The following is a 26,963-nucleotide window of genomic DNA, read 5'->3' on the forward strand; positions in this document are numbered from 1 at the left end:
AATTATTTATAAGTCACGTGATTTTGTAGGGCATAATGTATCATAATTTGATAAAGCTTGGGGGAAGAGATGATGGATACTGGTAACCAAAAAGACAAAAACACTATATTACATACTTCCAATTCTACATATAAAATTCACTTTGTATTTTGTATTACTTACTAAGGGTAGAATTAAGAAAAATCAATTGCCTATTGATATTATAAAATGATAGAACAAAATTTTCAGACTTCGGGTACTTTCTGTGTTGAGCAAAATGATGAATTACTCAAGGTTCGTTGAGATGGATCATCATAATTTAGCCACAATTCTTACATGTTGACATCCTTTTCTATGATTATCATTTTATTTTTGCCTTGATGAGTTCAGCTGCTGGATAGAATTGGACCTGCCACAAAGAAATTAATAAGCAAAGGACTGATTTTTCATTGTGGTATAAACCTGATGGATATATAGCAGAAGTTTAAAGCACCGACAAATTGCTTTTTCCTATGGAGACGCTGCCACAATCTGAACAATAATCGAATAAAAGTCATAGATCATTTTTCTTTTCTTCTTCTTGTTTCTTTCATATTTACAAACCTTCCAGCATTTCTGTAAAATTAGTAGTTACTAGTATGCCAGAATGAACATACTTCTGCTCCAAAAGAAAATACTTATGAGATCTACTGAAATTGGAGTTTCATAGAATCTCTGCACAGATGTACTGTATTGAATCAGGGTTTATCTAGCCAAATTAGAATCACAACACTAATTTTGTGAGCCATGCTGCAATCCACTTTGTTCTAAACTGTTACTCCCGGTCCTTAATATAAGATCCTGTTTGACTTTTATTTTAGACCTAAATATAAGACCCCAATCTATTTTGTCTCTCATATTTATACATTTTTTTTTTCCAAAGTAGCTCTTTTAACAATGATAGTTCTAGTCAATACACTTGATTAGCAATGATATTTTAGGAAAGACAACACCTACTTATGACAAATAACTAACTCAACTTATTTTCTTAATCTTTTTAAACTAGTCAACTGGCTCTTATAATTAGGATCGGAGGTAGTATTCCATAAGCATCTCAATATATATATATAAGCTGAAACTAGTACATAAAACTCTACGATCAGTTTTATTATACTCTAGAACAGTACCAGATTATATATAAGCTGAAACTAGTACATAAAACTCTACGATTAGTTTTATTATACTCTAGAACAGTACCAGATGACCTGTCATAGTGCATGATTTGCATCAATCCAGAGAAATTCTGTAGTCATTGGGATTAGGTTTGATGGAGACTCCTTTGATGACAAGGCCTTGTTTCCAAGCCCCACCTTCAATTTCATACAGAGAGAATTCCATTTCTCCACCTTCATCATGAGCTGGTGCTACAAATCGCCCGACTAGGATCTCCATCCACTGCGCTCTCATCTTGCTAATCAAATTCTCCCTATGTTCTTCCTTCTTCCCTCCTGGCAGCACAAGCCTGACATTCACAGGAACCTCCCCGCCCTCTGCCGGGTTTTTCAGCATCACATCAAAGCAAACTTCATACAAAACTCTTGGTGTCAGCTTCCTTGTGTCTAACCTCCCATGCACTTCCAGCCTACACATTCTTTCCAGTTCAGCTGCCTCTATCATTGTCCCACTGCAACACCACACCTCATTGCTCTCATTACTTCAATCAGGGCTTTTTCCTCTGCCAACTAAATCAGGGTTTATTTATACTATATAGTTGGTGCATATATTTAAAAGGGTCAGGGTGCTTTTTCCCTTAAAACATTTCTCAGTAATGTTGCCTCCAGTGTTAAAAAATTAGCATTGACGGTTAAAAATTAAAATAATGACATTGATCGTTAATATTTTTAACGGTAGAAGACAATATTATTAATATTTTAAATTTTCAGGTCAAATTTGCATTCAAAAATTTTTTTAGTTGGCCAAAGTTTCTGACTCAACTCTCAAAACAAATTTGTATTTTAATCCTGTTTTAAATTGTGCCTGTGGGAGAGAGAAGTATGCTTGTTTGTGAATTGTGTGTACCTTGATTCTGGGAGTTGTATCCATTTCCAATAGCGATTATCTTCTCCCCCACTGATTGAAAGTGCCCTTGCATACAGCATGAAACAGTTGCAATTCAACTTCTTGCTTATCCAGAACTTCTGCAAATCATCATGTTTGTGTGTGTCAGCGTAATAAGTTGTTTTTTGGGTGAAATTAACCAAACATTCAAGTGCTAAAGAGACTCACAGGTTCAAGTGGCTTTGAGTTTGGATGATGACCTTCTTTCCCATCTCTTTTGTTCTCTATTTCTGAGGGTTTTTTTGGTGGCGATGGCGGCGACGACAGCGGTGGAGGCGGCGGCGGCGGTGGCGGTGGCGATGGCGGGGGCGGGGGAGGGGGCGGGGGCGGGGGTGGAGGCGGGGCGGCGGCTGGTGGGGGGGTGGGGTGGGGTGGTGGGGGCGGCGGCGGCGGAGGCGGAGGCGGAGGCGGTGGGGGCGGTGGGGGCGGCGGCGTTGGCCGTGACCGTGGTGGTGATGATGAACCAAACATATTCCCCATTATTGCAGTTTTTCTATGCGTAAAATATAGGCTCACAATTCCATATCGCACTCCTCATATATGCGCAAGTCCTTGAAATCGAAGTGAACTAAACGGATCTAATTTACAAAATTTTTACATTAAAAAAAACAAAACTAAATTCTATGGATTTTATTTATTTTAAAATCAAGATGTCGTTGAAAATGAATAGTAAATTACATCATGCTTAAATTTTTTTTGCAAGACACCTCTATTAAATTATAATAAAATTGCAAAGACATCTTTTCTATTTTTAATATGTAGATTTTAAGAATCAAGAACGAATATACTAATGTCAACAAAATTTATTAAAAAAAATGTATAATTTACTCTTTTGTTTTATTTTGTGATTTCTTTGTCTCTCCCCCATATATGTGCACGAGAAAACGGTTAAGTGAGATTTTTCACTCATTTGGATCTAAAAGAATAATAAATTTAGTTAATGATGAATTCTGATTACTGAAGGATGTACAAGGAAAAAAAAGTTCAAGTGCATGCTGTATTTTTTTTATATTAATTAATTAATTAATGGGATAAACACCTTGATCTTGTGTACAATGGATATCTAGCCTCATGAAGACGTACATGTTCGAGAAAGTGATTATTCTCAAATTTGATAAGTTCACGCATCCATCATACACACATATATATATACCTCCGATACTTAATATATGACTCAATTATTGAGTTAGTTTTGGTCCTAAATATAAAACCTATTTATTATATTTATCAATTTTCTCTAAATTACCCTATGGATACTCCCTCAACCATGTCCATAATCAAGTAGAAAAGGAAGATGAGATATTAAGAAAGATGATTATGGTATTTTAGAAAAAACGTATCACATTTCTTATAATTAACTAACTTACCTAACTTCATTAATATAATCAAATTAGCTAAATAGGTCTTATGTCAAAGACCAGAGAAGTATATATATATACGAATGGAATATATTTTTATATATTAATTGTGTATGTGTAGGGAATTTATTTAGAAGAATATGGGGAAAAAAAGATAAAGGAATATATTCCGTAAGAAAAAGTTTTGAAAGATGAAGAGCAAGTGGTGGTGTGATTAAATGGGAGATGCACAACTAAAGAAATAAAATTATACTCCTCCGCTCTTTAATATAGAACCTGATTCTTAAGTTGGTTTTGGTCTTAAATATAAGACCCATTTCTCATATTTATCAATTTTTTCTAAATTACTCCTATAAATACTCTCTCATCTATAATCAAGTAGAAGAGGGAGATGGAGTATTAAGAAAGATGATTACGATATTTTAAGAAAAATGTTTCACTTTTTTTATAATTAACTAACTTATCTAACTTTATTAATCTAATCAAATTAGTTAAATGGGTTTTATATTAAGGATAAGAGGAGTATTATTTATAAGGCATCTGGTTCTGCTGCCATTCATAACCTATCATTGTTATCTTTATTCCTTATCTCCCAAGTTTAAAAGGTGCTCTGAATTCAAAAGTTTTAATTCCATTGCCAATATATTTTATTATCACTTGATATAAAATATAAAAGATATAGAAAGTAATACTAGTTCCGGTCCTAATTATAAAACCTCACTTGTAGTTTATAAACGAAATCTTATAATTAGAACAGTATCAATCAACTATATTCTTGAAAACTTGCAATGGCCGATTCATTTTAAATGAGTCACATATGACATTATGAAATCCAAATATATCCAATCAATTAGATTTGAATAATATTTTGATTGAGATTTGGGCATATTGAATTAAATGGGAAGCATCATTATTAAATAAGATTTCAATTGGAGGCTCAAATGAAGAAATTAATGATTAATTTTGAATTTGAATAATATCTTAATTGAAATTTGAATATATTAAATTAAATACAAAGAATCATTATTAAATAGCATGTCAATTGGAGGTTAAAAGAGAAAAATAATTGATTAATATTGAATTTCACATGTTCACTCCAAATTCCGCATCTCTAATTTAAATCTCATTTGAATAAATAAATAATAATAATATTCCTATAAAAAATGACTTTCAGCTATCTTAAATAATGTAATTTATTAGAATTTAAAATCTAATCAAATATTCTTGTTTTCTAATTATTTACAAGTTACGTGACTTTATGGGGCATAATGTACCATAATTTGATAAAACTTGAGGGAAGAGGTGATGGATACTGGTAACCAAAAAGAAAAAAACACTATATTACGTACTTCCAATTCTAAATATAAAATTCCCTTTGTATTTTGTATTACCTAGTAAGGATAGAATTAAGAAAAGTCAATTGCCTATTGATATTATAAAATGATAGAACAAAATGTTCAGACTTTGGGTACTTTCTGTGTTGAGCAAAATGAATGAATTACTCAAGGTTCGTTGAGATTGATCATCATAATTTAGCCAGAATTCTTACACGTTGACATCCTTTTCTTTTATGATTATCATTTTATTTTATTTGTTTCTTGCCTTGATGGAAAGAATTGGAGCTGCCACAGAGAAATTAACAAGCAAAGGGATTGATTTTTCATTGTGGTATAACCCTGATGGATACAGAGCAGGTGTTTTAAAGCACCGACAAATTGCTTTTTCCTATAGAGACGCCGCCACAATATGAACATCAACCAAATAAAAGTCATAGATCAGTTTTCTTTTCTTTTTCTTGTTTCTCTCATATTTACAAACCTTCAAGCATTTCTGTAAAATTGGTAATTACTATTATGCCTGAATGAACATACTTCTGCTCCGAAAGCAAATATTTGTGAGATCTACCGAAATTTGAGTTCCGTAAAATCTCTGCACAGATTCACTGTATTGAATCAGCGTTTATCCAGTCAAATTAGAACCCCAACACTAATTTTGTGAGCCATGCTGCAATCTACTTTGTCGTAGAGACTTTTATATTATTCCACAAGTATCTCAATATATAATAAAACTCCATGATCAGTACCAGATGACCAGTCATAGTGCATGATTTGCCTTAATCCAGAGAAATTCTGTAGTCATTGGGATTAGGTTCGATGGAGACTCCTTTGATGACAAGGCCTTTTTTCCAAGCCCCACCTTCAATTTCATACAGAGAGAATTCCATTTCTCCTCCTTCATCATGAGCTGGTGCTACAAATCGCCCTACTGGGATCTCCATCCACTGCGCTCTCATCTTGCTGATCAAATTCTCCTTGTGTTCTTCCTTCTTCCCTCCTGGCAGCACAAGCCTGACATTCACAGGAACCTCCCCGCCCTCTGCCGGGTCTTTCAGCATCACATGAAAGCAGACTTCATACAAAACTCTTGGTGTCAGCTTCCTTGTGTCTAACCTCCCATGCACTTCCAGCCTACACATTCTTTCCAGTTCAGCTGCCTCTATCATTGTCCCACTGCAACACCACACCTCATTGTTCTCATTACTTAAATCAGGGCTTCTTTTTTTTGCCCCCCTTTTGCCAAGTAAATCAGGGTTTATTCATACTATATAGTTGGTGCATATATTTAAAAGGGTTGGGGTGCTTTTTTCCTTAAAACACTTCTTGTCCTCTAGTGTTAAAAAATTAGCATTGACGGTTAAAAATTAAAATAATAACATTGATCGTTAATATTTTTAACGGTAGAAGACAATATTGTTAATATTTTAAAATTTCAGGTCAAATTTGCATTCAAAAATTTTTTTAGTTGGCCAAAGTTTCTGACTCAACTCTCAAAACAAATTTGTATTTTAATCCTGTTTTAAATTGTGCCTGTGGGAGAGAGAAGTATGCTTGTTTGTGAATTGTGTGTACCTTGATTCTTGGTGTTGTATCCATTTCCAATAGCGATTATCTTCTCCCCCAGTGATTGAAAGTGCCCTTGCATACAACATCAAACAGTTGCAATTCAACTTCTCGTTCATCCAGAATTTCTGCAAATCATCAGGTGGTGGTGATGGTGGTGGTGGTAGGGGTGACGGCGGCGGTGATGGTGTAGAATTACAATCCCCCATTATTTCAGTATTTCTATGCACACAACATAGGCTCACAATTCCACATCGCACTCATTATATGTGCACGAGTCCTTGAAATCAAAGTGAACAAAAAGGAACAAAACTAAATTCTATGGATTTTATCTATTTTCAAATCAAGATGTCATTGAAAATGAATAGTAAATTACACCACGCTTAGTTTTTTTTTTTTTTGCAAGACACCTCTATTAAATTTTAATAAAATTACATAGACATCTTTTCTATTTTTAATATGTAGATTTTAAGAATCAAGAACGAATATACTAATGTCAACAAAATTTGTAAAAAAATTGTATAATTTACTCTTTTGTTTTATTTTGTGATTTCTTTGTCTCTCCCCCATATATGTTCACCGGAGAACAGTTAAGTGAGATTTTTCACTCATTTGAATATGAAAAAATAATAAATTTAGTTAATGATGAATTCTGATTACTGAAGGATGTACAAGGGGAAAAAAAAAGTTCAAGTGCATGCTGTATTTTTTTTATATTAATTAATTAATTGATGGGATAAACACCTTGATCTTGTGTATAATGGATTTCTAGCCTCATGAAAACGTACATGTTCGAGAAAGTAATTATTCTCAAATTTGACAAGTTCAAGCATGCGTCACACACACAAATATATATATATATATATATATATATCAATGGAATATATTTTTGTATATTAATTGTGCGTGTGTGTAGGGAATTTAGAAGAATATGGAGGGAAAAAAGATAAAGGAATATATTCCGTAAGAACAAGTTTTGAAAGATGAAGAGCAAGTGGTGGTGTGATTAAATGGAAGATACACAACTAAAGAAAAAAATTATATTATTTATAAGGCATCTGGTTCTGCTGCCATTCATAACCTATCATTGTTATCTTTATTCCTTATCTCCCAAGTTTAAATGGTGCTCGGAATTCATATGTTTTAATTCCATCGTCAATATATTTTATTATCACTTGATATAAATATAAAAGATATCGAAAGTAATACTACTTCCAGTCATAATTATAAAATCCCGTGTGTAGTCTATAAATATGGTCTTATAATTAAGATCAGAAGTAATATTATTTACAAGTTACGTGACTCTGTAGTGCATAATGTACCATAATTTGATAAAGCTTGGGGAAAGAGGTGATGGACGCTGGTGACCAAAAAGAAAAAACACTATGTTTGAATACCATATGCTTTTAGTTCTAAATATTAGGGGTATTCATGATGCCTAATAGCCTGGTATGCCCGCCCGTGCCCGTCAAAAAAATGCTCAACCCAACCCAAAAAAAAGTGGCACAAAGAAAAAATGGACATTTTTAGGCAAGGTTAATCACGGGGAGGGCCAGGCCACAGGCACGGCATGTGGCCCTGCCCATTTAGCCCTGTCCGAAAAAAAATATGTGTTTGTGATTATTTATATTATAATATGTATTTTTTGTCAAAATTATAATAAATATAGTGTAATATTAAGATATTATATTTTAATACAAAGGAAATTGCTCTATGAGACTCTACATTTTTAAAGTTTTAGTTATTTTAGAAATACCACTTTTTTTAACTTTTCTAAATTACTTTGCTGTGTACTATAATTGTCTTTTAACTTTTTTATGTTGATATTACTTCATATATCATGAAATTATACTAATTTGAATGTGACATATAAAATACTATAGATTATATTGAATCATAAGTTAATAATATAATTGAATATGTTAATGTAGCTTGTATTGTGGAGATTAATGCAAATCATTTGAACTTTAAAGCTTTAATTATAATTTTTATTATTGTCTTGTTTTTTTTAAAAAATAAGGATATTGTTTAATTCTTGGAGTATAGATATTAGTTAAAACATATGATAGTATTTTAAATTTCAAACTTAAATTATAACCTTGGGCAAGAAAAGCCCGCCCTACCCAACCCGCATTAGCCCTACCCAAAATGTCTAGGGCTTCTACTAGGTAGGACCGGGCAGTAAGCTGCATTTTATAGCCCGTATATCTTTTGGGCTGTGCATCGGGTAGGGGTCCTGCCCTGCCCAGTCTTGCCCATGCACACCCCTACTAAATATAATATTCATTTGTATTTTGTAGTACTTACTAAGGGTAAAATTTAAAAAAATCAAGGGAGAATAATAGAAAACGAAGCTGAAAATTATAAATCCCAAATCAGATTTGGTAACACAACTTTATTTGGTATTGACAAGTCTGAATTTACAAATGACAACAAATTTTTGTTAACATTCCATATTTGACATTTACAAAATTCCAGCTTTTTTTTTTATCATTGTTCCAAAAATCAATTGCCTACTGATATTATAAAATGATAGAATTTGAGCTATCTTAAATAAAGTAATTTATTACAAGTTAAAATCTAATCAAATACTCTGGTTTGTGCATCGCACGGGAGAAAATTTTCTAATTATTTACAAGTTACATGGCTTTGTAGGGCATAACATACCATAATTTGATAAAGCTTGGGGGAAGAGATGATGGATGCTGGTAACCGAAAAGAAAAAAACACTCTGTTTGAACACCACATACTTTACTTTCGGTTCTAAATATAAGATTTACTCTATATTTTATATTACTTACTAAGGTTAGAATTAAGAAAAATCAATTGCCTATTGATATTATAAAATGATAGAACAAAATTTTCAGACTCGGGTACTTTCTGTGTGTAAAACTTTATCAAATCCTTTTTATTAGTAAAACTTTCAATAAGGGACATATGTTTTTCTAGTTAAAATGGAATGAAATTTTTTTGCTAAAACGTTATTCGTTTTCTTTTTCTCACCCACCAATGAAATTTTTTGCTGAAACGTTATTTAAAAGGAAATGGCAGTGACTATCCTCACTCACATTTTGAACGCAAAAAATTTACATAAGAATGAAACCATTAACATTTCTCATATAAGGTGATCAGTCTTGGACAAATCCAACAACATGATTTATTTCACTGTAACGTTACAAAAGACAAAATGGGGAAATTACACAACAACCTCAGCACAGCTAGAGGATTGTGAAACCAGTGTGCAGATTGAACCAGACCACATTCTTGTCACTTATAATTACAGGAATAAACATTGAGAGAATGGTAGTTAATGATAGATAATGTAATGATTAGGCTTATATGGGCTTGATCTTGACACCTGCAAGGACCATATTGCCCTTCCACCAAGCACTGTCAACTTCAAACATACCAAACTCAAGAAAGCCATCAGAGTTAGAGACAGAGAATTGGCCTGCTGGGATTTCATGCCACACCTCTTGCTTCTCTCTGTAGGGTTCCAGAATGATGCTCTTCTCATCTTCTTTATCAATGGTGAGATTATCATCTGTGCTGTGGTAGTGTGGTTGTGGTTGTTGTTTTGCAGACGTGGTGGTGAGTCTGAATTTGAACTTTATAGGAACAGAGTGCCACCCAAATGCATCAGCCCTGAACTTGATGATGTAAAAGATACCATATTTTGTGACTGAGCCAGGCTCCTTGTGCAGGTCAGACTTTCGCACTTTCCCTGTCACCTCTATCCAATTCACTTGAACCAGCCATGCACTTTCCTTCAACCCTATCATCCTTCAAAATCCCAGACCAAAAATATGTTTAGTTATGTATATATAGTACCTTTTCCGGTTCCTAATATAAAAGCTAGTTAGACGGTTATATTTGGTTCTAAATATAAGATCTCTGTCTATTTTGTCTCCTGTATCTTATTATTTTTGCCCAAACTGATTTACCTAACTTATAAAAATGATATATAATGTAATGTTATACATGATTATTTTGGTAAAATCATACCACATTTGTTATAATTAACTAATTAATTTATCTAACTTCATTGATTTACTCAAACTAGTTAAATACTCTCCCTGGTTATTATTATAAGAACACACTAATAACCAATTTAAAAACAGTTAAAAGTGTTAAATTTGTTATAAAATTCAAATAATTTTCAATATTGCTCTTATTAACTATACGAAATTCTAGCATCGTACTATATATAATCATGATGTATCCCCCCCCCCCCGGGATGTGATGTGAATCTTACATAGTTTCATCCCTTGGAAGGTCCTGGAACCGCCAAAAACGACTATCGTTGCCCCAGATGATGTTTAGAGCTCTCACAGGAACTATAATTGTCCCTGTTTCTGGCTCTTTACCAACACTTGCATCCTTAAAATCATCAAACAAAACAGCAATTGAGCTTCATCATACACACATTAATACAGAATTCAATAATTAATGGGAATTCTTCAAGCCATCAAGAGCCTCTCCGGCGGAGATTCTTGGAAGATTACAATTTGTAATGAATAATTAGCTTCTTACTGAGCTCAACAGCCTATCATTTTCAATTGCAAATAAGTATTTGTCATGTTATTTATCAAACCAAATGTAACTATCACACAAAACATCAATAACAACGAGCTTTATGGGTCAGTTATACGAATTACACGATATTATTATACTCTATTAGCAATCAAAGCCTTAGATAGACAGTTAATTAAAAAAAATTCTGTTCAATAACCTTATTGAACATTTTCTTTGGTTTTTTTTTTCCTGTGCCTAAACCCTAAACCATCACACTCAAACCCTTAATTAAAAGTGTTTTTTGTGTATGATATATTGGAAAAATTGAAACTTTAAACTGGTCTGGTCTGACTAATAATTATAATATAACATTTAATCCAATAATAATATATAAAATAAGCACTTGAACAGATAACCACATTACAGATCGATAAGAGGAAGATAAGAACAAGAGATAGACAGCGAAGAAAGGCACTTACTCCCTTCCAATGGGCATGACTAACAGTGTGGTGATCAGAAGACATATTTTCTTACAAAGGATGTAATGTGAGATTTGCATCAAATGGATAAACTCCAATGTTTGTTACCCACCAGAAATCTTCAAGTTTATAAATATATATGTGAGGCAATGTGAAAAGAATTGCATTGGCAGTCTAGATAGCGTAAAGTGGGAAGAAATCACTCACTTGTCAGCTTTCCATGGATCAATAAGAATCTAAATGCTCTTATATCTTCTTTAGCTTTTGCTTTTGTTTGTGTTCGAACATATAGTCTTGAAGGAGGCAACTGTAAAGCTGCTTGTGAGTGCCTTTAACATTCCCTTCACTTTGGTATTGTTAAGGAGTTTAGTTTTCTTAGATAACACTCACTCTAATCTAATCCCGAGTATAAGAGTTAGATAACAGGTACATAGATCAAGAAAATTACCTACTTTAATGATTTGCATTAGAGATTATTCTCATGGAGGAGAAAACTCTTTAGTATGTGCAATTTATAGGATTATCTGATAAAAGAATTATAAAGTTGCAAGGCCAAATATATTACGATATTATATTTAGAATCAAAACCAACCTCTTAATTGAATTAGTTCTTACGTTTAGTATCGAAAGGAGTATTATTAATAATGGTATTATAAAACAAGAAATGTGAAAAGTTCAAAGCTGAAACCGTGTAACACGAAAGATCAAGGATTCTGAGTTGGCATTTGATAAGATTCTCTCTGCTTTTTAACCAACGGGCAGAAGATAAAGAGTGACATAAACAGTTTACTCGTAGAAGCATTTATTCCAGAAGCAACAGTGCTTTTTCTCTGCTGCTTTATTAGCAAGTAGTTCAAAGTGCGCGTACGTGTTTTCTTCGCAGAAGCAGCTATTCCAAAAATATGACTGAATTTTCTTTGCCGACTTGTTTCCAAGAAGCAGAGCCTCAGTGCACGTTTGTACAGACATGCGTGTTTTTGTGAGTGTACACATATTCGTACAGATGGGACATTGTTTGGTTGTACACATTCATTTGAGAGATTAGAGACAGTTTAAATTGATCGATTATATATCTTTTTTTCAGCTGTCCAAGTCATATTTGGATTATCTAAATTTGATTTGGGTATGATTTTATGAAACTCCCATAAATTTTAAATAAGTTACATATAACCTTCCTGAAATTTTATAAAACTGCTCTAAACTTCCAAAAAAATGCTGTGTATATAAGTTATCTTTTATTAATTTGACGTGGTAATTTCTGTCAACAAAATAACGGCCAGTTAATTATAAAAAAAATCCATAATATTTAAAAAAAAGTTAAAGATTAAATTTACATTTTGAAATGTCATAGACTTAAGGGGTGTTTGAATAAAATCAAACCACTTTTTGAAAAACAGCTTCTAAGACAAAAGTTATTTTAAAAATAGATTTTGTAAAAAAAAATAATTTTGATCAAGTGAGATTATTTAAATAGTTGTTATCAGAAAAACTTTTTCATGTGCAAATTGCTAAAAAAAAAATAAGTTAATATAATATGATGATTACATAAAGATATATTTATATTTATATTTTTATTTGAAGTAATAAATTTGTTAATAATATATTTTTTCAAAGTAATGAATAATATATAAAAAATCTAATTAATTAATAATTAATATGTATATATTTTTATAACATACAAGATTAAATATGTTTTTAGAAAAATGATTATTTTTTGCCAACAAAAAAAATATCATTTTTACCCTAAAGATTTTAAACATGAAATCTCATAATATTTTTTTTTATAAAATTGAATAAACATATATGAAAACAATTTATTAATTATATAACTAATTCATAATTGGTGTGTGTATAAAGTAAAAGATTAAATAATCAAGTGTCATGATAATTGTGAGGTAACTAGTTTCTTTTTTTTTTTAACAACATATTACTTCCAATTTTTAATATAAGAATTAGTTTGACATTCAATTTGATCCTAAATATAAAATCCCAATTCACTTTGTTTATCATATTTATCTATTTTTTCCAAAAGTAGTCCTTGTAATAGTTACACTTATTAAATATTTCATCAAATGATACTTCTAGCTAATACTCATAATTAGTAAAGATATTTTAGAAAAGACAACACATATTTATTATAAATAACTAATTTAATTAATTTTCCTAATCCACTCAAATTAATTAACTAACTCTTATATTAAGCACTAGAGGTACTATTACAATGTAGAGGTACCATTACAATGTAGAAAAGAAAAGGACCAGCTTTAACCCTCCAAGAAGCAAAATTTGTTTGCTTTACATGAAACCATGGTTTAGGTGAACCAAACTATGGTTTCAATAAAATGCGGGTGTTTGGTAACTCTTTGGACAACACCCCGGTTTGGGCTTCAAAAATGTTTTTTGTGAAATGTTAGTCATCTAAATCAAATGTGAATTGTCTGCATCAAATATGCACATGGCACTCCCTACGCTGGATCTCCTTCCAACTAAAGTGTGCGGACACACCCATGCATATGGCAAAGATAAAGATGAAGAAATGGAGTTACCACCATGCAAATTGCCATAAAAAATTAAGATATTACTTATGGTCCTTGATATAAGATCTTAATTAAGAACTGTAGGTAGTACCTCAAAGCAGATTTTAAGCACAGTGACCAGACATGATGGCTAACTAAGCAGCAAGCACCCTATATCATTTTTCCAAGCTAGAAGATAAGAAACTGAAATTTACTATTGACGGAGATAGGTATGCAGATACATAAAAGTAAAATGTCCCAACAAACTAACATTGAAGATTACATATATCCATAAATTACGTCAATAGATAGGCAGAAAGTTTATATGCTCACAACACTTCCTACCAGACCAGCTGCGTCTCTAGAGAGCGGACGATGTTGAAGCTAAATCCTCAGATGTTACAGGAGTGTGCAGCTGCAGTTACAGGCAAACGTATAGTGAAGTTTAGATACTTGGGCAGCAAAATATTATACTTTCATTGTCTTTCAGAATTGGCTGAATCAATTTTAACTTCCATATTTTACACATTATCAGTAACAGGGGATATATTGAAAACGAATAGATGACACATACGAGAGGAGTCGGCGAACATGGTACAAATAGTCTCATATTCCCATCCAAACGTATAATGTCTCGCCCCAAGATAAAAACTACTGCATCAATTTGAATGTTTTTGGTTTCACATTAGAAGGGGGAATCATGGTTTTGGTGGTTTCGAATGTGAACCCAAACATGCACTGGATATGGATTGATAATCTGGTTGGCAAAAATGAAGAGAAAATACCAGTGTGTCCTAACGCCTTATCACAATTCAAATTATAATGATAGAGTTTCTTCGCTAAGGAATTTATACCCAGGCAGCAACGAGATCTGCGTGTATAACTATTGTGTTTTATTGCTATCAGAATATGTAATACAGTAATAGATTAATCCACATATTCTGTCCAATTGAATAGCGATATCCACATTGATTTTCATGCATCAAGGAATCAGAGGCATCTGTCGTCTCTATTTTCAAGCATTTAACCCAATGTATTTATCATAGATAAAATTGAATAATCTGCAAGAAAAACAAAGCCTTTTATATAAGAATCAAAATGGAGTCCCAATTCCAATAATTGAGCTAAAAACTTACAGCCTTTGCAATAGTAAGCCAATGGAAAGCACGCATGAAATCATCGTTCTGTGAAGGAAGGCAATCATGGTTCCAGTATGTAATGTTTTGAAACGTTGCCTTCATCTCCCAGGAATTTGAGTTTTCAGAGTAAGAAGCAGCAGATGAATTCTTCTCATCCTGGCTTTTCTTTCCTAATACAAAGCCTGCAGAACCATATTCAGAAAATATATATATATATATATATATATATATATCAGAGAAATCCCACCTATAATGACTAGTGAGCATGCAACTAATAAAGTACAGGAAGACAAATTCATGTCAATCATTAAAACTGCATATTTTGGTTCTTATAATTATTTAATGAGATGTCAATCTACAAATAATATAAACGTCAACAGCAATTTTCAGTCAGATTTTAGGGAGTCGAAATTCCAATAAGAGAAAGAAAGTTGACCCATTCCTCGAAAGACCAACAGCAACTGAATACAGTATAAAGACAGTGCTAAAACAAGTAGATTGTGGATACTTAGGAATGTAGCAAAGATTTCTTAATTTTAAAACAAAGAAGATTTCATACCGCGATATCCACTGGGGAGAAGGATCGTTGTTCCATCTAACTTCCTGCCTCTGAAGTACGCTTCCTGTAGCGGTAAGCCCTCGACTTCAATCCCTACCCCAAGACATGAAAAACGCAATCAGCAAGAAAAACGCAGAATTGACCACAATGGTGGGAGCAAGAGTGGGAAATACCAGTAGACTTGGGTTTGAAATAGTGCGAAACGGAGGCAGGACCGGTGGATTTGATGCAGCAGGGAAGGTGATGAAGTTGGTCTGTAAGATCCTGAACACCATCTCGCTTCAGATCTATGGTAACTAGGGCTCCCCTTTCCATTTCCGATAAGGATTCGCTGTTGTTCATCGTCGTTGCAGGCAATAATCCACCGTCACCAACCCGCCATCGAACCTCTGGTTCCCGCGCTTTCTCTCCGACGTTCCCAACAGTGGAGTCCAGCAGTTACCTACAGCAGTTAGCAGATGGGCCCTTTTTTTTCCCACTTTTTTTTTGTTTTTTAACTGAAACAAATTTTTAAGATTTAAACTTGCTTAATACTCCCCTAAGCCCACACTACAAAATGAGTTCTGTATTTAGGATTAGAGGAGTATAATTTTTAGTCTTTCAAGTTTGCTATCATTTTTATTTTAGTTCCTCAACTTTCAAATTATAAACTTTGATTTCTTAGGTTTCTTTTCATTTATAATATTAGTCCCTGTATTATTATTTTATCTTTTGAGGGACTAAAACTTATGATTTAAAACTTGAGAAACCAAAATTAAAATAAGAACAAATTTAAAAGGCCAAAAATTTTATTTACCCTTTAAACTTTAAAGGGCCTCAATTTTTTTGTGACCTCTGAGTGAGCACCAGAATTGAGAAATAAATGTGACAAAACACCGTAATTTAATGATAATGCCCTCTTTCTAAATGTTCTTTGATTGAAACTAAAACACTTTAATGGTAAAAAAATATTTTCATCTGTTTAATAAAAATAATCAAGATTTTGGAAATTATCACTTTTTGCCCCTATTTTTCAATCCCCCTGCGCTTTTAAGTTCCAAACTTAATCAATAATTCAGAATTAAAATGTTAATGTCCTTTATGGCCAAATTTTTTTTCTGGTTTACAACATGTTTTAAACTGAAAAAGTGGCACAGTGACGGTACAATCATGAGCTTTCGTCTCCAAAATCCCAAGTCAAGGCAGATTTATATACTCAGCCGGGACATCACAATATTTGCCCATTTGGAAGTTTTGTTGAGTTCACAAATATAGATATATACATACATATATATATGTGTGTGTAAACAAGCTTCCTTCTTTTCTTTCTCTTTTTTTTTTCCTTGGGACCAACGTAATATGTCCCTCTTTAGATTCTCATTTAGCTACGCAAAATAGATTTAAAAAGCTAAATAAATTATTTAATTTTAATATGACTTAATCTCCCTATCATATTGGTTTATATATCATTTTATAAATTAAAAAAATTAGCTTGAAAAATGCTAGATATGATAGATAAAATTGATTAAGATCTTACATTTAGGATGCAAACTAACCAAGTAATTTCCCCATTTAGGATGGAAGGAGTAATATTAAAAAAAAAAAAATTTAGGAAAGAAGATCACAAGGAAAAGACTGCGTCTTCATGCCAAAACCATACCATAGGGATTATAGAAGTTGCATGCAAATTAACAACAAAAAGCCATTACAACAAGAGGTATTAAGGATAAATAAATAAATAAAAATACAGATTGTTATCCAACACAAACGCACATTTTTCCTTTTCTCTCTCACCATCACAAACATTCTTCCATTCCCCCCAGAAAGCAGTGTAAAACAAAATGTGGTCACTCAGTTTTGGCATCATTTCCTGCTTCATAAGCTCCATCAGCAGAAGAGGTGTCAATATCATTCAGACCCAATGCTTCATTTTGCTCCCACGACCTCTCGTATTCCTCAACTGCAAATTCATGTTTTGATAAAAATTGCCAAAAATGAAAATCACGAGCATAGAAAATTATGCAGAAAAGAAAAATGCCTCACTTTTGGCAAAAGGTCAAAAAAGTCAACATACAGGCCACCATACAGCTTGATGCTGATTACTAACCTTTAAAAGGACATGCAGAAATTATATCAATGAGTTAACTGCTTGTAAGAACTTATAAGTATTGCCAATGAAGACATTATCCGTTATTACTACTCATTGGGCCCTAAACATAATATCCATTTTATAGTGCAAATTGTATTATAAAATAGGTCTTATGTCAAGAATCGGAGGAGTATATGACAAAAGACATTGAAACTACTTCACTGCACGGTTAAACTGCTTGTAAGAAAGTTTATATCACTTCAATTTCAACTGCATTTACCACAACTTTATGAGCTGAGGTTGTTCAAGAACACTTACATGTCAATTGGTTGTCGTCTTTTAGATCATCAGTGGCTGGCGCTATGAACGAATTGGATAATGCATCATCAAGAATTAAGGTCCACGGTTCTTCCAAGCTAAGAAGCTTCATAAAATCAACAGAAGTAGATCAGATTAATGGGCTCAAAGCACACCAAACAGAGGCTTTAAAAAGGCCAGGTCAAACGAAAGTGTCCATAGTCAGTAAGACAAGATTGTACAATAACTTCTTTTTCTTAATAAAGCATTAATGTTAGAGGAGGCATCTTATATGCAACGTCTTGCAACTCTATAAGTAGCATGCTTTGCAAATAACCATTTTAGTCCAATGTTAGGTGATCTTCCTGCACATGAGCATTTCTCAATAATACCTAAACTAACTATAAGGAAGGACCGGTGAGCAAAAATGTTAACGTGACATGAGTGGCCTTCTGTCTCATATCCATCATGTGAATGAGACATGACTGGCCCATCGTCATCATTAGTTCATTACATTACCATTTTAACTCACCCTTAAACTACAAAGTGAAAAATCGCAAGAGTTTTATTATGACCTCGACACATAAAAGAGAAAATTATGTGAACTGCTCATACAATCAGGTGTTACCTTTTTTAGCCTTGCTCTGAAGTCTAGCCATTTGCTCCTTCTATTTTCGTCAAGACTGTCTCCAAAAGTAAATCCATGCACCCTCTCAAGGCCTGTACATAAAATCACATCAAATCATATTGGATTCATACAATGATCTGTGAATTAAAGCCAAACCTAAAAAAATAAATCATAGTATCATGTAAAATCAGCTGGAAAGACCAATAAATTTATAGATGAAAGGAAGAAGAAGAAATCAACTGCAGTGAAAGCCAGACATCTACAAAGCCAAATACTCCTATAATGGATGGCAGTAGGTCTTGATGATTGTCTCATATCCAAAAGTATTTACTCCACGGGAGAGAGTTTCTGCACTTACTTTCACTAATTTTTGTGATTAGACCTTCAACAGTCGTAACAATTCCTCCTAGAGTGCCACTTGCTAGCTCCAAGTCGAGTTCAGGAACTTTTACACTAGCAGTATCAGACTAATCAAACCGGAAAGAAATGTGCAGATGGTCAGACAACAAAAAAGCAACTAATCTACTCTGGGAGGGGGAGCCGAAACAAGAGGAAGTTAAAGCAACTTGACATGTGTCTTTATAGGTTTATCATTTTTAACCAAAGGTATATCAGTAATTGATTCTTATAGCAACCTTCCATTGCATGCAGTGGCATAAGAAATCCAAGAACCATGCTTTGTTGCCCTTCTATTATTGCTATTGCAAGTCCATAGTCATTATCCACAGAGACTAGAACACATGATCCATTGAACAAGGAGTAACAAGAAACAAGATTAAATCAACGTTGAAGATCAACTTATCCAACTTAATATTTTAAGATTTAATCAAGATTCAAATAGGAAAGATGACAAACCTTTATCACATCACGGCTTAAATCTTTAACATTTTTCACGGTAAGAGTAATCTTCTTTCCTTTTTCAGGAATCCGTCCACCAGGTTTCAACTGCATGATAAAAAAAAGTAATTACTCTGACTCAAAAGAAATAATCACACAATAGAAATCACTCAATCAGCATATACCTCGGAGTTGCGGTAACCACAAGCATCACAGGTGGATGCCATAACAATAACTTCCTGGAAATATGGAATTTCTGAATGCCGTTAAGCACAACAAAGTGCTGATATGACAAGATGCAAAGCTGATTCAGACTGTGTTGAGAATAAATTATAATTGATTCACTGAAGATTTCATAAATGTCAGGCTCTAACACAGCTGAATAATTTAAAGTTATTCCGTCTCAGCATACTAGTCAATCTTTTAAACAGAAGTTCACCTCTTCTACAATTTAATAATCTCTGAAACCCGACAATGATATTGAATAGGCAGCCTAGCTCTATACCTGCGTTTACTAAAATATACTGCAAATATTATTCCAAGAATTTTCTTATTTGACATGATTTTCATCAATTATTTACCTCAATTATTGCATCAAATAACAAAAATGATATTTACTTTGATAGGTGGCTAGGAGAAGAATAGAGGTAAGAGCAGAAAAAAAAATCCGCTAGTCTTTCTTGAGCAGGAATCTCACTCAAAAGAGAACTAATTCCAATAGTGAAATAATTCAGACTAATTATCAAGATGATTTCCATAAGCTGTATAAATTAGGCAGAAAAATCCACCTAACTCCAAAAATAACGGACACACTAATAACTGACTCAGGTAATAGGAAATAACAAACCTGAAGCTATTTATTTTAGGTAGAAAATATCTCAAAAATGAGATAATTGACTTAACCAATAAGCATTGATCAAAAGAAGGACTTAACAAATACAACAGACTCCGGCTTCTCCTAAACTCTAGCAACACTTAAGCTGACCCTAAAAAATTTGTGCTAATCATTTATCGCTGAATCAGCACAATTTTGCTGCTAACTGTGCCGTATACATGGCCTCCTGTGTGTACAGGTGAATAAAGGCTTATCATAATTATATTATCCCCCTTAGAAAGTACATGTCAAAAACATAAGACAGGAACAGAGGGTAAAATAGAAAACATTGAAAGGATACTAGTGACGAACATTCGAGTCTCGCACCTAGTAGCACAAGCACCACAAGTTGATGGGAAAGTCATCACCTGTCACAAGCAAGCACTATCATGATGCTGAACATAAACAAGCAATTGTCACCCAAAAAAGAAAATAAACAGACAAAATGGATCAAACTAAAGTAATATTTAGTTCAGCTTCAACATCACCCACCTCTTCTGGGGCAGTATATCTAAATAAGGCTTCTGCAATTTCAGCACTATTACTCTGTGCAATGGCTCGATGACCAGCAGCTGCCCCTATTGACCCATGTGGTTCTCTCCTCCCTTGATCAGCAACCCCAGCTTCTTCCACTGCTGCATGACCCGCTCCAATTTGTGATGAGTCAACAAGATATCCTAATGATGCTTGCTGCTCAGGAGTACGCTCATAGAATTTGATACTCAATGATGGATCAGATGATGGAGCACACCTATCCACACATAGTTATTCCGTCTAATTAAATACGAAACAGCTATAATTATTCAACTTACACATATACAACTGTTTATAGTGCATTTGAAAATGTAAGATGCAACGGGACAATTTAAACAACAGTCCAATCCAACTGTTCTTTAAGCACTTAAAGGGTAGGTTTGAAACAAATAAACTTCTTGATTGACATTCTTTATGCTGTGTTATCTTCTCTTTAGGACACACCCTACCCTCCTCTCCAGAATACTTCTTTCCTAAAAATTTAGCACTTTGTCACAGCAACAAAGCCCTCCAACAAGAAATAATCTCTTACGGATTTTCAATGAAGCTGTTTCCAGCAGGGTCATCAAGAATAAATGTGAATGAAAGCTCTCCAGCCGTGCAAGCTCTCAATTTCATCAAGAACTGGTCAATTGCTTCAGCCGTCTGTGGGTCAACTTTCTACAAGTTTTAAAAGATAAAATTCAATTACCATACAGGGAATTACACTCCAGCAAATAATAAACCAAGGTAAGAGCAAAATTTACTTTGCGCTCATCTTGAAGGGCCTGAAGTTCATCAGCAGCTCGTACTAGTATACCTTCCACCTATAGTTACAGCAAAGATTATTTTCTCAATTCACATCACACCAAACATTCAACCACGCACGACTTAAATTTGGATATATGAGGAGGGATCAATTGATGCCAGCATCAATCAAAATTAATCTTACACATTCAAAAAACATTTTATAAGATAATTGTTTAACAAAATCCAGCATTAGATTATTAGTTATTATAGTGAAGATTATCCTCAATTCCTCACAAAATTTAACAATCCATTCTCAGTAGTTCTATACCCAGGTGTTGTGAGAACCAGACCAAATCAACCAGTTCAACCAAGAACCAGTCTCAGATCCAGTCCAATCATGAGAGGAAACCAACCAAAAAACTGGTCAGCCGGCAGAATTGGCCTCAAACCGGCCAAAACCGGAGGTTGAACTAGTTGAACTCGTCACATTTAAGGAAAAGAAATATTTTTTAAAATTTTATTCTATATTTCTAAACTACAATTTATACATATCTATACCTAATAAGCATTTTAAAATCAAGAAAAATGAACAAATATGCAAGAAATATGCATGCATGCATGTATTCTAGAATTAAAAGCTATAAATCAAGAAATAACTACATACATATTTTGGATGTAGACAATGGAATATTGATAGATATTATCTTTTTTTTATTATATATTACTTTCTTTGAGGTTTGAACATTCATTTTTATTATTATATATAATTATTTCTTTTTATTTTAAGCATATATTATTTAAAATACGTCAATTTATTCATGACTGGTTCGACCACCATTTAGATCACGCTCTAACAATTGAATCGTTAGCCAGTGCATCAACCGGTTCAATAGTAGGTCTGGTTTTCTCAACATTGTTATACCCTAACAGCCAATAAAAATAAAAAAAATTTAAGGTACATGATATATTTCGAAGATATGAATTAACTGTCTGCGTGCTCGCCTATAATCATTCAATTATTTATAAATTTGACATGAAAAATCAATGTAGTAATTATAATTCTAATCCAATGATTCAATCAATGAAAGTCCTATTCCAACGCAAATTAAATAGAGGGGTAAAAGTGCCAAACTTTAAACTGATCCCTTACACATGTGCAGGCGCACAAATTACACTTGGGGCCATATATAATGAGTGTCATAAAGGGGAGAACTATTCAAGTTTTGGGTGAAGAGACCAACCTACATAAATCAATCAGAAATTCTTGGTTCTAAGTTCTAATCAACGCTGCAATAAATTGTAGTACATAATCATCCTTAAATTTATATTTGAAATATTTTTAAGCTAAGAAATTACATGTTTATTTGCCCCTTATGACTAACAGATCAATAAAAGTTATTGATATCAGATAATTTTTAATTCTATATGAGCTGAGATATGTACACATGACAAATAAAAGGATTGAATAAGGTTGTTTATTTATACAAGAAACGAAATATACAAGAGTACATGACATAGGGGAAAAAATGAAGAACAGGAAGCCACTTTCTACACAATGATTGAGAACAGAACAAGGGAAGTAAAGTATTTGAAAGAAATACCGTTGAAAGAGTTCCACGTTGAGCCTCAGGAGGTATCTCAAAATCCAACTCTGGTATCTTCATACATCATAAGCAGCCCATTAGATAAAGAATGCAAATAGAATTTCAAATATAGAAACAAAGATATTGCTTAATTGTAACTTACAATGAAATGCCACTATGGACATAAGTGCATAAACAGAAACAGTCAAGTACCTTAATAGTAGCAGATTCTGATTTTACCACTTGTCGATCTAGCATCTGCATTCATCAAAACTCATCAAAATGACAATATAAGGCAGCAAAAAAGACAAAAGAAATTAAGAGTACATTTGTTGACCAAGATAAGCAACACAAGCATCCTGTGCAAGCATACATTGGTAATTCATTTGTTATAATGCTGCGCGCTGCTTGGTAATCCCAATGTCTTAAATGTCCTGTTTCGTATCAATTCCCCCAAGGTGTGATCCGCACAATGAATTTCATTTTCCACACTCTTTCCTTTGTCTTCTCACAAAGTGTTTACGTTTAATCATGGGCTATTAATTCCATTACATTTCAAACATGTTCATTGTTGATTTCCCAAAATGTCTTTGTTGCAGAGTGGTAGTGTGAGAGTGTGTGTGTGTGTGTGTGTGTGTAGAGAGAGAGAGAGAGACAAGGCAGACCGCAAAACTGAAATTCTATTAGGCATAGTTCTGAATTTCCTCCTACGATCCCTTATATAGACTATTAATCCCTATGACCCCAATACTAACCAACTCACTCACAACTAACCTATAATTATTAATTTACAGTTTATATATCACCCTTGTTGCTTCCTGTTCCTGTTCATGCTTAGTATTTGACATTCATGTCACCAAAAGCTGAACGGAAAAGAGAGATAAGATCGCATCATTCTTTCAATTCATGTCACCAAAAGCTGAACGGAAAAGAGAGATAAGATCGCATCATTCTTTCAACTAGTATGACAATTATTCTTTCTTGAAGAAATGTAAAGAAAGCGCCACCCATGTCAGCTGCACTGGTGTGAACTACAAAATGCAGCCTAAAGGGCTAAGGCCACAAAAAGCCACAAGCAGCAAGGACGGAGGCAGAGCAACTATCTAAATGAAGCCATTATAAAAGTGCATAAAACTAATAATGCATTTTGTAGAAGTGAAATAGGATAAATCACTGAAAAAACTTTCAAAGCACATTAGGTCATCACAAAGCCTTAGACATTATAGCAGCCAAAAGAAGGCAATGTCTTCCTAGTAAAAATCATACAACAATCTGCATAGTAATGGTCTATAGGAGTTGATAATCTTGGGATTGTACGTTCGGGAAAAATCAATAATAGGTTGGGTTGATTGGCTTTCATTATTGAGTTCTCCAAAACCAAAACCACCATGAGCCCCCATATGCTTCCCCACCCCCTTACCAACATGCCCATTAAGGTCCCGAACAATAAATATCTTCTCGTCAAGTGGTATGCCTTGGACCAACCCCTCTATGTCTTCCCAAAACTTTTCTCTGAGATGTGCTTCTGCCCCTATTTGGGGTACATAAGCACTAACAATGTTGATAATATCATTTCCAGCAATTATTCTTAAAGATATGATTATATCCTTAATCCTTTTAACTTCTACCACATTCTTCATCCACTCGTCATCAACAATGACACCAACAACATTTCTTGTACTTTTCCCAAGTACGAAAGTATGAAATCAGCAATTTTTCAAGAATTTTCTCCAACACACTTAGTTTTAGAGGCACAAAGTGTTAATTTTTCTCTATTCCATTATTCCCACCACTTCCCTAGATTTTCCAGACAAGGTCCCAATATTCAAAGTAATAAATCTAATAATGTTCTCATGAACTAACTTCTTTAGCTGCCTATAGTAGCCCTTTGCTCATTTAACATTATACTCGAGCAATGATGCAATAGCTCTCACTCATTTCTCACTATACTCAAGTCATACAACGTGTTACTTTTGGGCAATGACCAAGCATTAACAAATTTCTTTGCTGATCCATGTCATAAAAAAATTCAACATAGTTACGTTAACTATCAAGGGCCTAACACAACCCTCCTCCTTTATCCGAGCTTGGGTCCGGCTATAAAACATACTGGAGTTAAAAAAAGAATTCTCCAGTTGCTTTCATTGAGAATCGAACTCAAGACCTCCCGCTTACTAAACGGGTGCTCTACCCAACTGAGCTATGAAAGCAGTTTCAATAAGCAAAAGAAAATGGAAATATTTCAAATCATTTGGTGTAATATTGATTAGTCAAGATCAACCAAGAATTAAAACATTCCACATTCCCCTCCCCCCCCCCCCAAAAAAAAAGAAAAGAAAAGAAAAGAAGTAAATCTGCTCTCCCTGTCCATTACTAGACTATAATACCAAGTTTAATACATCAGGGTCTAGTTGCAGCTACATAAATTTGCTTAAATCAATCAATAAGCAAAAGAAAACGGTAATATTTCAAATGATTTGGTTAACAAGTCCAATTGATCCTACCTTCGGATTGCCTGGTGGGATCTCCAAACTGTAGCAGCAACCACGTGGTTGGATTTCTCCTGCAAACTGTACTTCATTGTTCCTATTCAATAAACATGCGTTGGTTTATAATAGCTAATCAAGAAGATCAAGAAGGATATTTATATTCAAAATCCTCACATTTTGTAGAGGAGGGTGCAGCTTACCTCTCACCACAATGAGGACATTCAAAAGCTGACAGCAAAATCTGCGCAAAATGCAAATTTTGCAGTACATTTGATGGTCAGAAAACTAGTGGACAAAGTGATAGGAATAAGAGACAGAAAATAACCATATTTCATAAGACTGATCTATTTCATGGAATTATATAAATATATAAAAATAAAATTCAAGCCTGCGAGTAAAACACAACAATGATCCATTAAAACAGTATAAGGGACCATGAAGAAAGAATATACCTTTCTGAAGTGCGGAATTAAAGTCAGTAAAAATCTTGTCGTCCCCTGACAGACACAATACAATTTCAGGTCAGACGACAATTAAAATTAAAACATTGAATGAAGCAAGAAAATAAGATTCTAAAGAGAGTTTCCAGAGCTGATAGCAGAATCGTTAAATGCATCATTTATATCCCCTTTGAGCCTAATCGAGGTCCAATGACTATCTTTTCCAAGTCCGACATTAGTCAATTCAATATTCAATAGTACTCCATAAGAGAAGAATGTAACTAGCTCGAAGTCACGAAAAAAGTAGCATACGGTATAAAAACCCGAATTCCAATATCCATGGATAAATAATAAACTCATAACATACAAGAGACGTGTCCTGATCAGTCGAACATATCAAGTCACCGCGATCAAAAGAGAGAGCACTGGTTTAAGCAAACATAGAGTGAAACGAGAACAAAACCAGTTTGAAATTTAAATCACATGTTAAAGAATGTTCTTTAGGAACGGATGAGATATACATACACCAATTCATAAAACCAGGAGAAAGGCAAGACTAGTGAAACCCAATGAAATTCGTAAACTCGGTCTTCTTTGAAAAAGATCCCAAAACTAAATTTTTCAACGTCTGTTGGAAACTAAAGGGTGAGATACCATACATTTTCACCGCAGCGCATGCACAGGCTTTCAACCTGGTACACAGGGACGTCTCCATCTTCTACAGAAACAGCTTCAACCACCGACCGAACATCAACAATCTGCTCTTTATTTCCATCATTGCCTTCCATGACTTCAAATTGCAGACTTGGAATCCCTTCAGAGCTTCCTTTTGTTTCTTAGAGGTAACACACTTCCGAACGTTTGCGTACACAGTGCTTGTGTTTGAAGGCTTTAATGGAATAACGCACCAATACTAAAATGGAAAGTAGCTTCAAGAGAGTT

General features: G+C 33.7%; 5 protein-coding genes and 1 non-coding gene across 7 annotated transcripts; all 6 read right to left on the minus strand.

Moving 5' to 3' along the window:
• Window positions 1–1,152: 1,152 nt before the first annotated feature.
• Window positions 1,153–2,556, minus strand: LOC114718188 (uncharacterized protein PHLOEM PROTEIN 2-LIKE A4-like). The gene is made up of 3 exons (XM_028903441.1): window positions 2,245–2,556; window positions 2,038–2,156; window positions 1,153–1,642 (listed from the first exon to the last, which is right to left on the minus strand). The coding sequence occupies exons 1-3, from the start codon at window positions 2,554–2,556 to the stop codon at window positions 1,246–1,248; spliced, it is 828 nt and encodes a 275-aa protein (XP_028759274.1). The 3' UTR covers window positions 1,153–1,245.
• Window positions 2,557–5,517: 2,961 nt separating this feature from the next.
• Window positions 5,518–6,476, minus strand: LOC114718201 (protein PHLOEM PROTEIN 2-LIKE A1-like). The gene is made up of 2 exons (XM_028903455.1): window positions 6,344–6,476; window positions 5,518–5,944 (listed from the first exon to the last, which is right to left on the minus strand). Exons 1-2 carry the CDS (start codon window positions 6,451–6,453, stop codon window positions 5,548–5,550), a joined length of 507 nt encoding a protein of 168 aa, XP_028759288.1. The 5' UTR covers window positions 6,454–6,476; the 3' UTR covers window positions 5,518–5,547.
• Window positions 6,477–9,424: 2,948 nt separating this feature from the next.
• On the minus strand, window positions 9,425–11,535 carry LOC114718197 (F-box protein PP2-B11-like). 2 transcript variants are annotated; one of them, XM_028903451.1, is made up of 3 exons: window positions 11,266–11,535; window positions 10,590–10,714; window positions 9,425–10,117 (listed from the first exon to the last, which is right to left on the minus strand). In XM_028903451.1, the coding sequence occupies exons 1-3, from the start codon at window positions 11,371–11,373 to the stop codon at window positions 9,670–9,672; spliced, it is 681 nt and encodes a 226-aa protein (XP_028759284.1). In that variant the 5' UTR covers window positions 11,374–11,535; the 3' UTR covers window positions 9,425–9,669. The 2 variants fall into 2 exon arrangements, with proteins under 2 accessions (XP_028759284.1, XP_028759285.1); XM_028903452.1 differs by having other exon boundaries at window positions 11,329–11,526.
• Window positions 11,536–14,023: 2,488 nt separating this feature from the next.
• Window positions 14,024–16,020, minus strand: LOC114718202 (ribonuclease H2 subunit C-like). Its single transcript, XM_028903456.1, has 4 exons — window positions 15,716–16,020; window positions 15,543–15,635; window positions 14,981–15,165; window positions 14,024–14,259 (listed from the first exon to the last, which is right to left on the minus strand). The coding sequence occupies exons 1-4, from the start codon at window positions 15,882–15,884 to the stop codon at window positions 14,206–14,208; spliced, it is 501 nt and encodes a 166-aa protein (XP_028759289.1). The 5' UTR covers window positions 15,885–16,020; the 3' UTR covers window positions 14,024–14,205.
• Window positions 16,021–17,142: 1,122 nt separating this feature from the next.
• LOC114718193 (zinc finger protein ZPR1) lies at window positions 17,143–26,963 on the minus strand. The gene is made up of 16 exons (XM_028903446.1): window positions 26,681–26,963; window positions 26,034–26,078; window positions 25,782–25,822; window positions 25,597–25,678; window positions 23,306–23,350; window positions 23,111–23,167; window positions 21,527–21,586; window positions 21,313–21,440; window positions 20,739–20,997; window positions 20,548–20,614; window positions 19,558–19,628; window positions 19,391–19,480; window positions 18,894–19,002; window positions 18,536–18,627; window positions 17,929–18,034; window positions 17,143–17,481 (listed from the first exon to the last, which is right to left on the minus strand). Exons 1-16 carry the CDS (start codon window positions 26,807–26,809, stop codon window positions 17,369–17,371), a joined length of 1,494 nt encoding a protein of 497 aa, XP_028759279.1. The 5' UTR covers window positions 26,810–26,963; the 3' UTR covers window positions 17,143–17,368.
• On the minus strand, window positions 25,229–25,302 carry TRNAT-AGU (transfer RNA threonine (anticodon AGU)). The gene has a single exon. It is a non-coding gene; the product is annotated as a tRNA-Thr (tRNA).

Source organism: Neltuma alba, unplaced genomic scaffold, assembly GCF_004799145.2.
Source record: "Neltuma alba isolate B1F8T4 unplaced genomic scaffold, ASM479914v2 tig00011820_pilon, whole genome shotgun sequence".
NCBI lineage: Eukaryota > Viridiplantae > Streptophyta > Magnoliopsida > Fabales > Fabaceae > Neltuma > Neltuma alba.

What these genes read in the sequence shown, in the direction of transcription:
- LOC114718188 (XM_028903441.1), bottom strand. Translation starts at nt 2,556, where the DNA reads ATGGGGAATATGTTTGGTTCATCATCACCACCACGGTCACGGCCAACG. An exon ending in ACTCAAAGCCACTTGAACCT is followed by an intron (nt 2,157 to 2,244) that starts GTGAGTCTCTTT and finishes GATGATTTGCAG; the next exon opens with AAGTTCTGGATAAGCAAGAA. An exon ending in ATACAACTCCCAGAATCAAG is followed by an intron (nt 1,643 to 2,037) that starts GTACACACAATT and finishes GTGGTGTTGCAG; the next exon opens with TGGGACAATGATAGAGGCAG.
- LOC114718201 (XM_028903455.1), bottom strand. Translation starts at nt 6,453, where the DNA reads ATGAACGAGAAGTTGAATTGCAACTGTTTGATGTTGTATGCAAGGGCA. An exon ending in ATACAACACCAAGAATCAAG is followed by an intron (nt 5,945 to 6,343) that starts GTACACACAATT and finishes GTGGTGTTGCAG; the next exon opens with TGGGACAATGATAGAGGCAG.
- LOC114718202 (XM_028903456.1), bottom strand. Translation starts at nt 15,884, where the DNA reads ATGAACAACAGCGAATCCTTATCGGAAATGGAAAGGGGAGCCCTAGTT. An exon ending in TCTCCCCAGTGGATATCGCG is followed by an intron (nt 15,166 to 15,542) that starts GTATGAAATCTT and finishes ATGGTTCTGCAG; the next exon opens with GCTTTGTATTAGGAAAGAAA. An exon ending in GGCTTACTATTGCAAAGGCT is followed by an intron (nt 14,260 to 14,980) that starts GTAAGTTTTTAG and finishes CTGTAACTGCAG; the next exon opens with CTGCACACTCCTGTAACATC.
- LOC114718197 (XM_028903451.1), bottom strand. Translation starts at nt 11,373, where the DNA reads ATGTCTTCTGATCACCACACTGTTAGTCATGCCCATTGGAAGGGAGTA. An exon ending in TCTTATCGATCTGTAATGTG is followed by an intron (nt 10,715 to 11,265) that starts GTTATCTGTTCA and finishes GATGATTTTAAG; the next exon opens with GATGCAAGTGTTGGTAAAGA. An exon ending in CTTCCAAGGGATGAAACTAT is followed by an intron (nt 10,118 to 10,589) that starts GTAAGATTCACA and finishes GGGATTTTGAAG; the next exon opens with GATGATAGGGTTGAAGGAAA.
- LOC114718193 (XM_028903446.1), bottom strand. Translation starts at nt 26,809, where the DNA reads ATGGAAGGCAATGATGGAAATAAAGAGCAGATTGTTGATGTTCGGTCG. An exon ending in GACTCGAATGTTCGTCACTA is followed by an intron (nt 19,629 to 20,547) that starts GTATCCTTTCAA and finishes AACGGCATTCAG; the next exon opens with AAATTCCATATTTCCAGGAA. An exon ending in AGACGACAACCAATTGACAT is followed by an intron (nt 17,482 to 17,928) that starts GTAAGTGTTCTT and finishes ATGAATTTGCAG; the next exon opens with TTGAGGAATACGAGAGGTCG.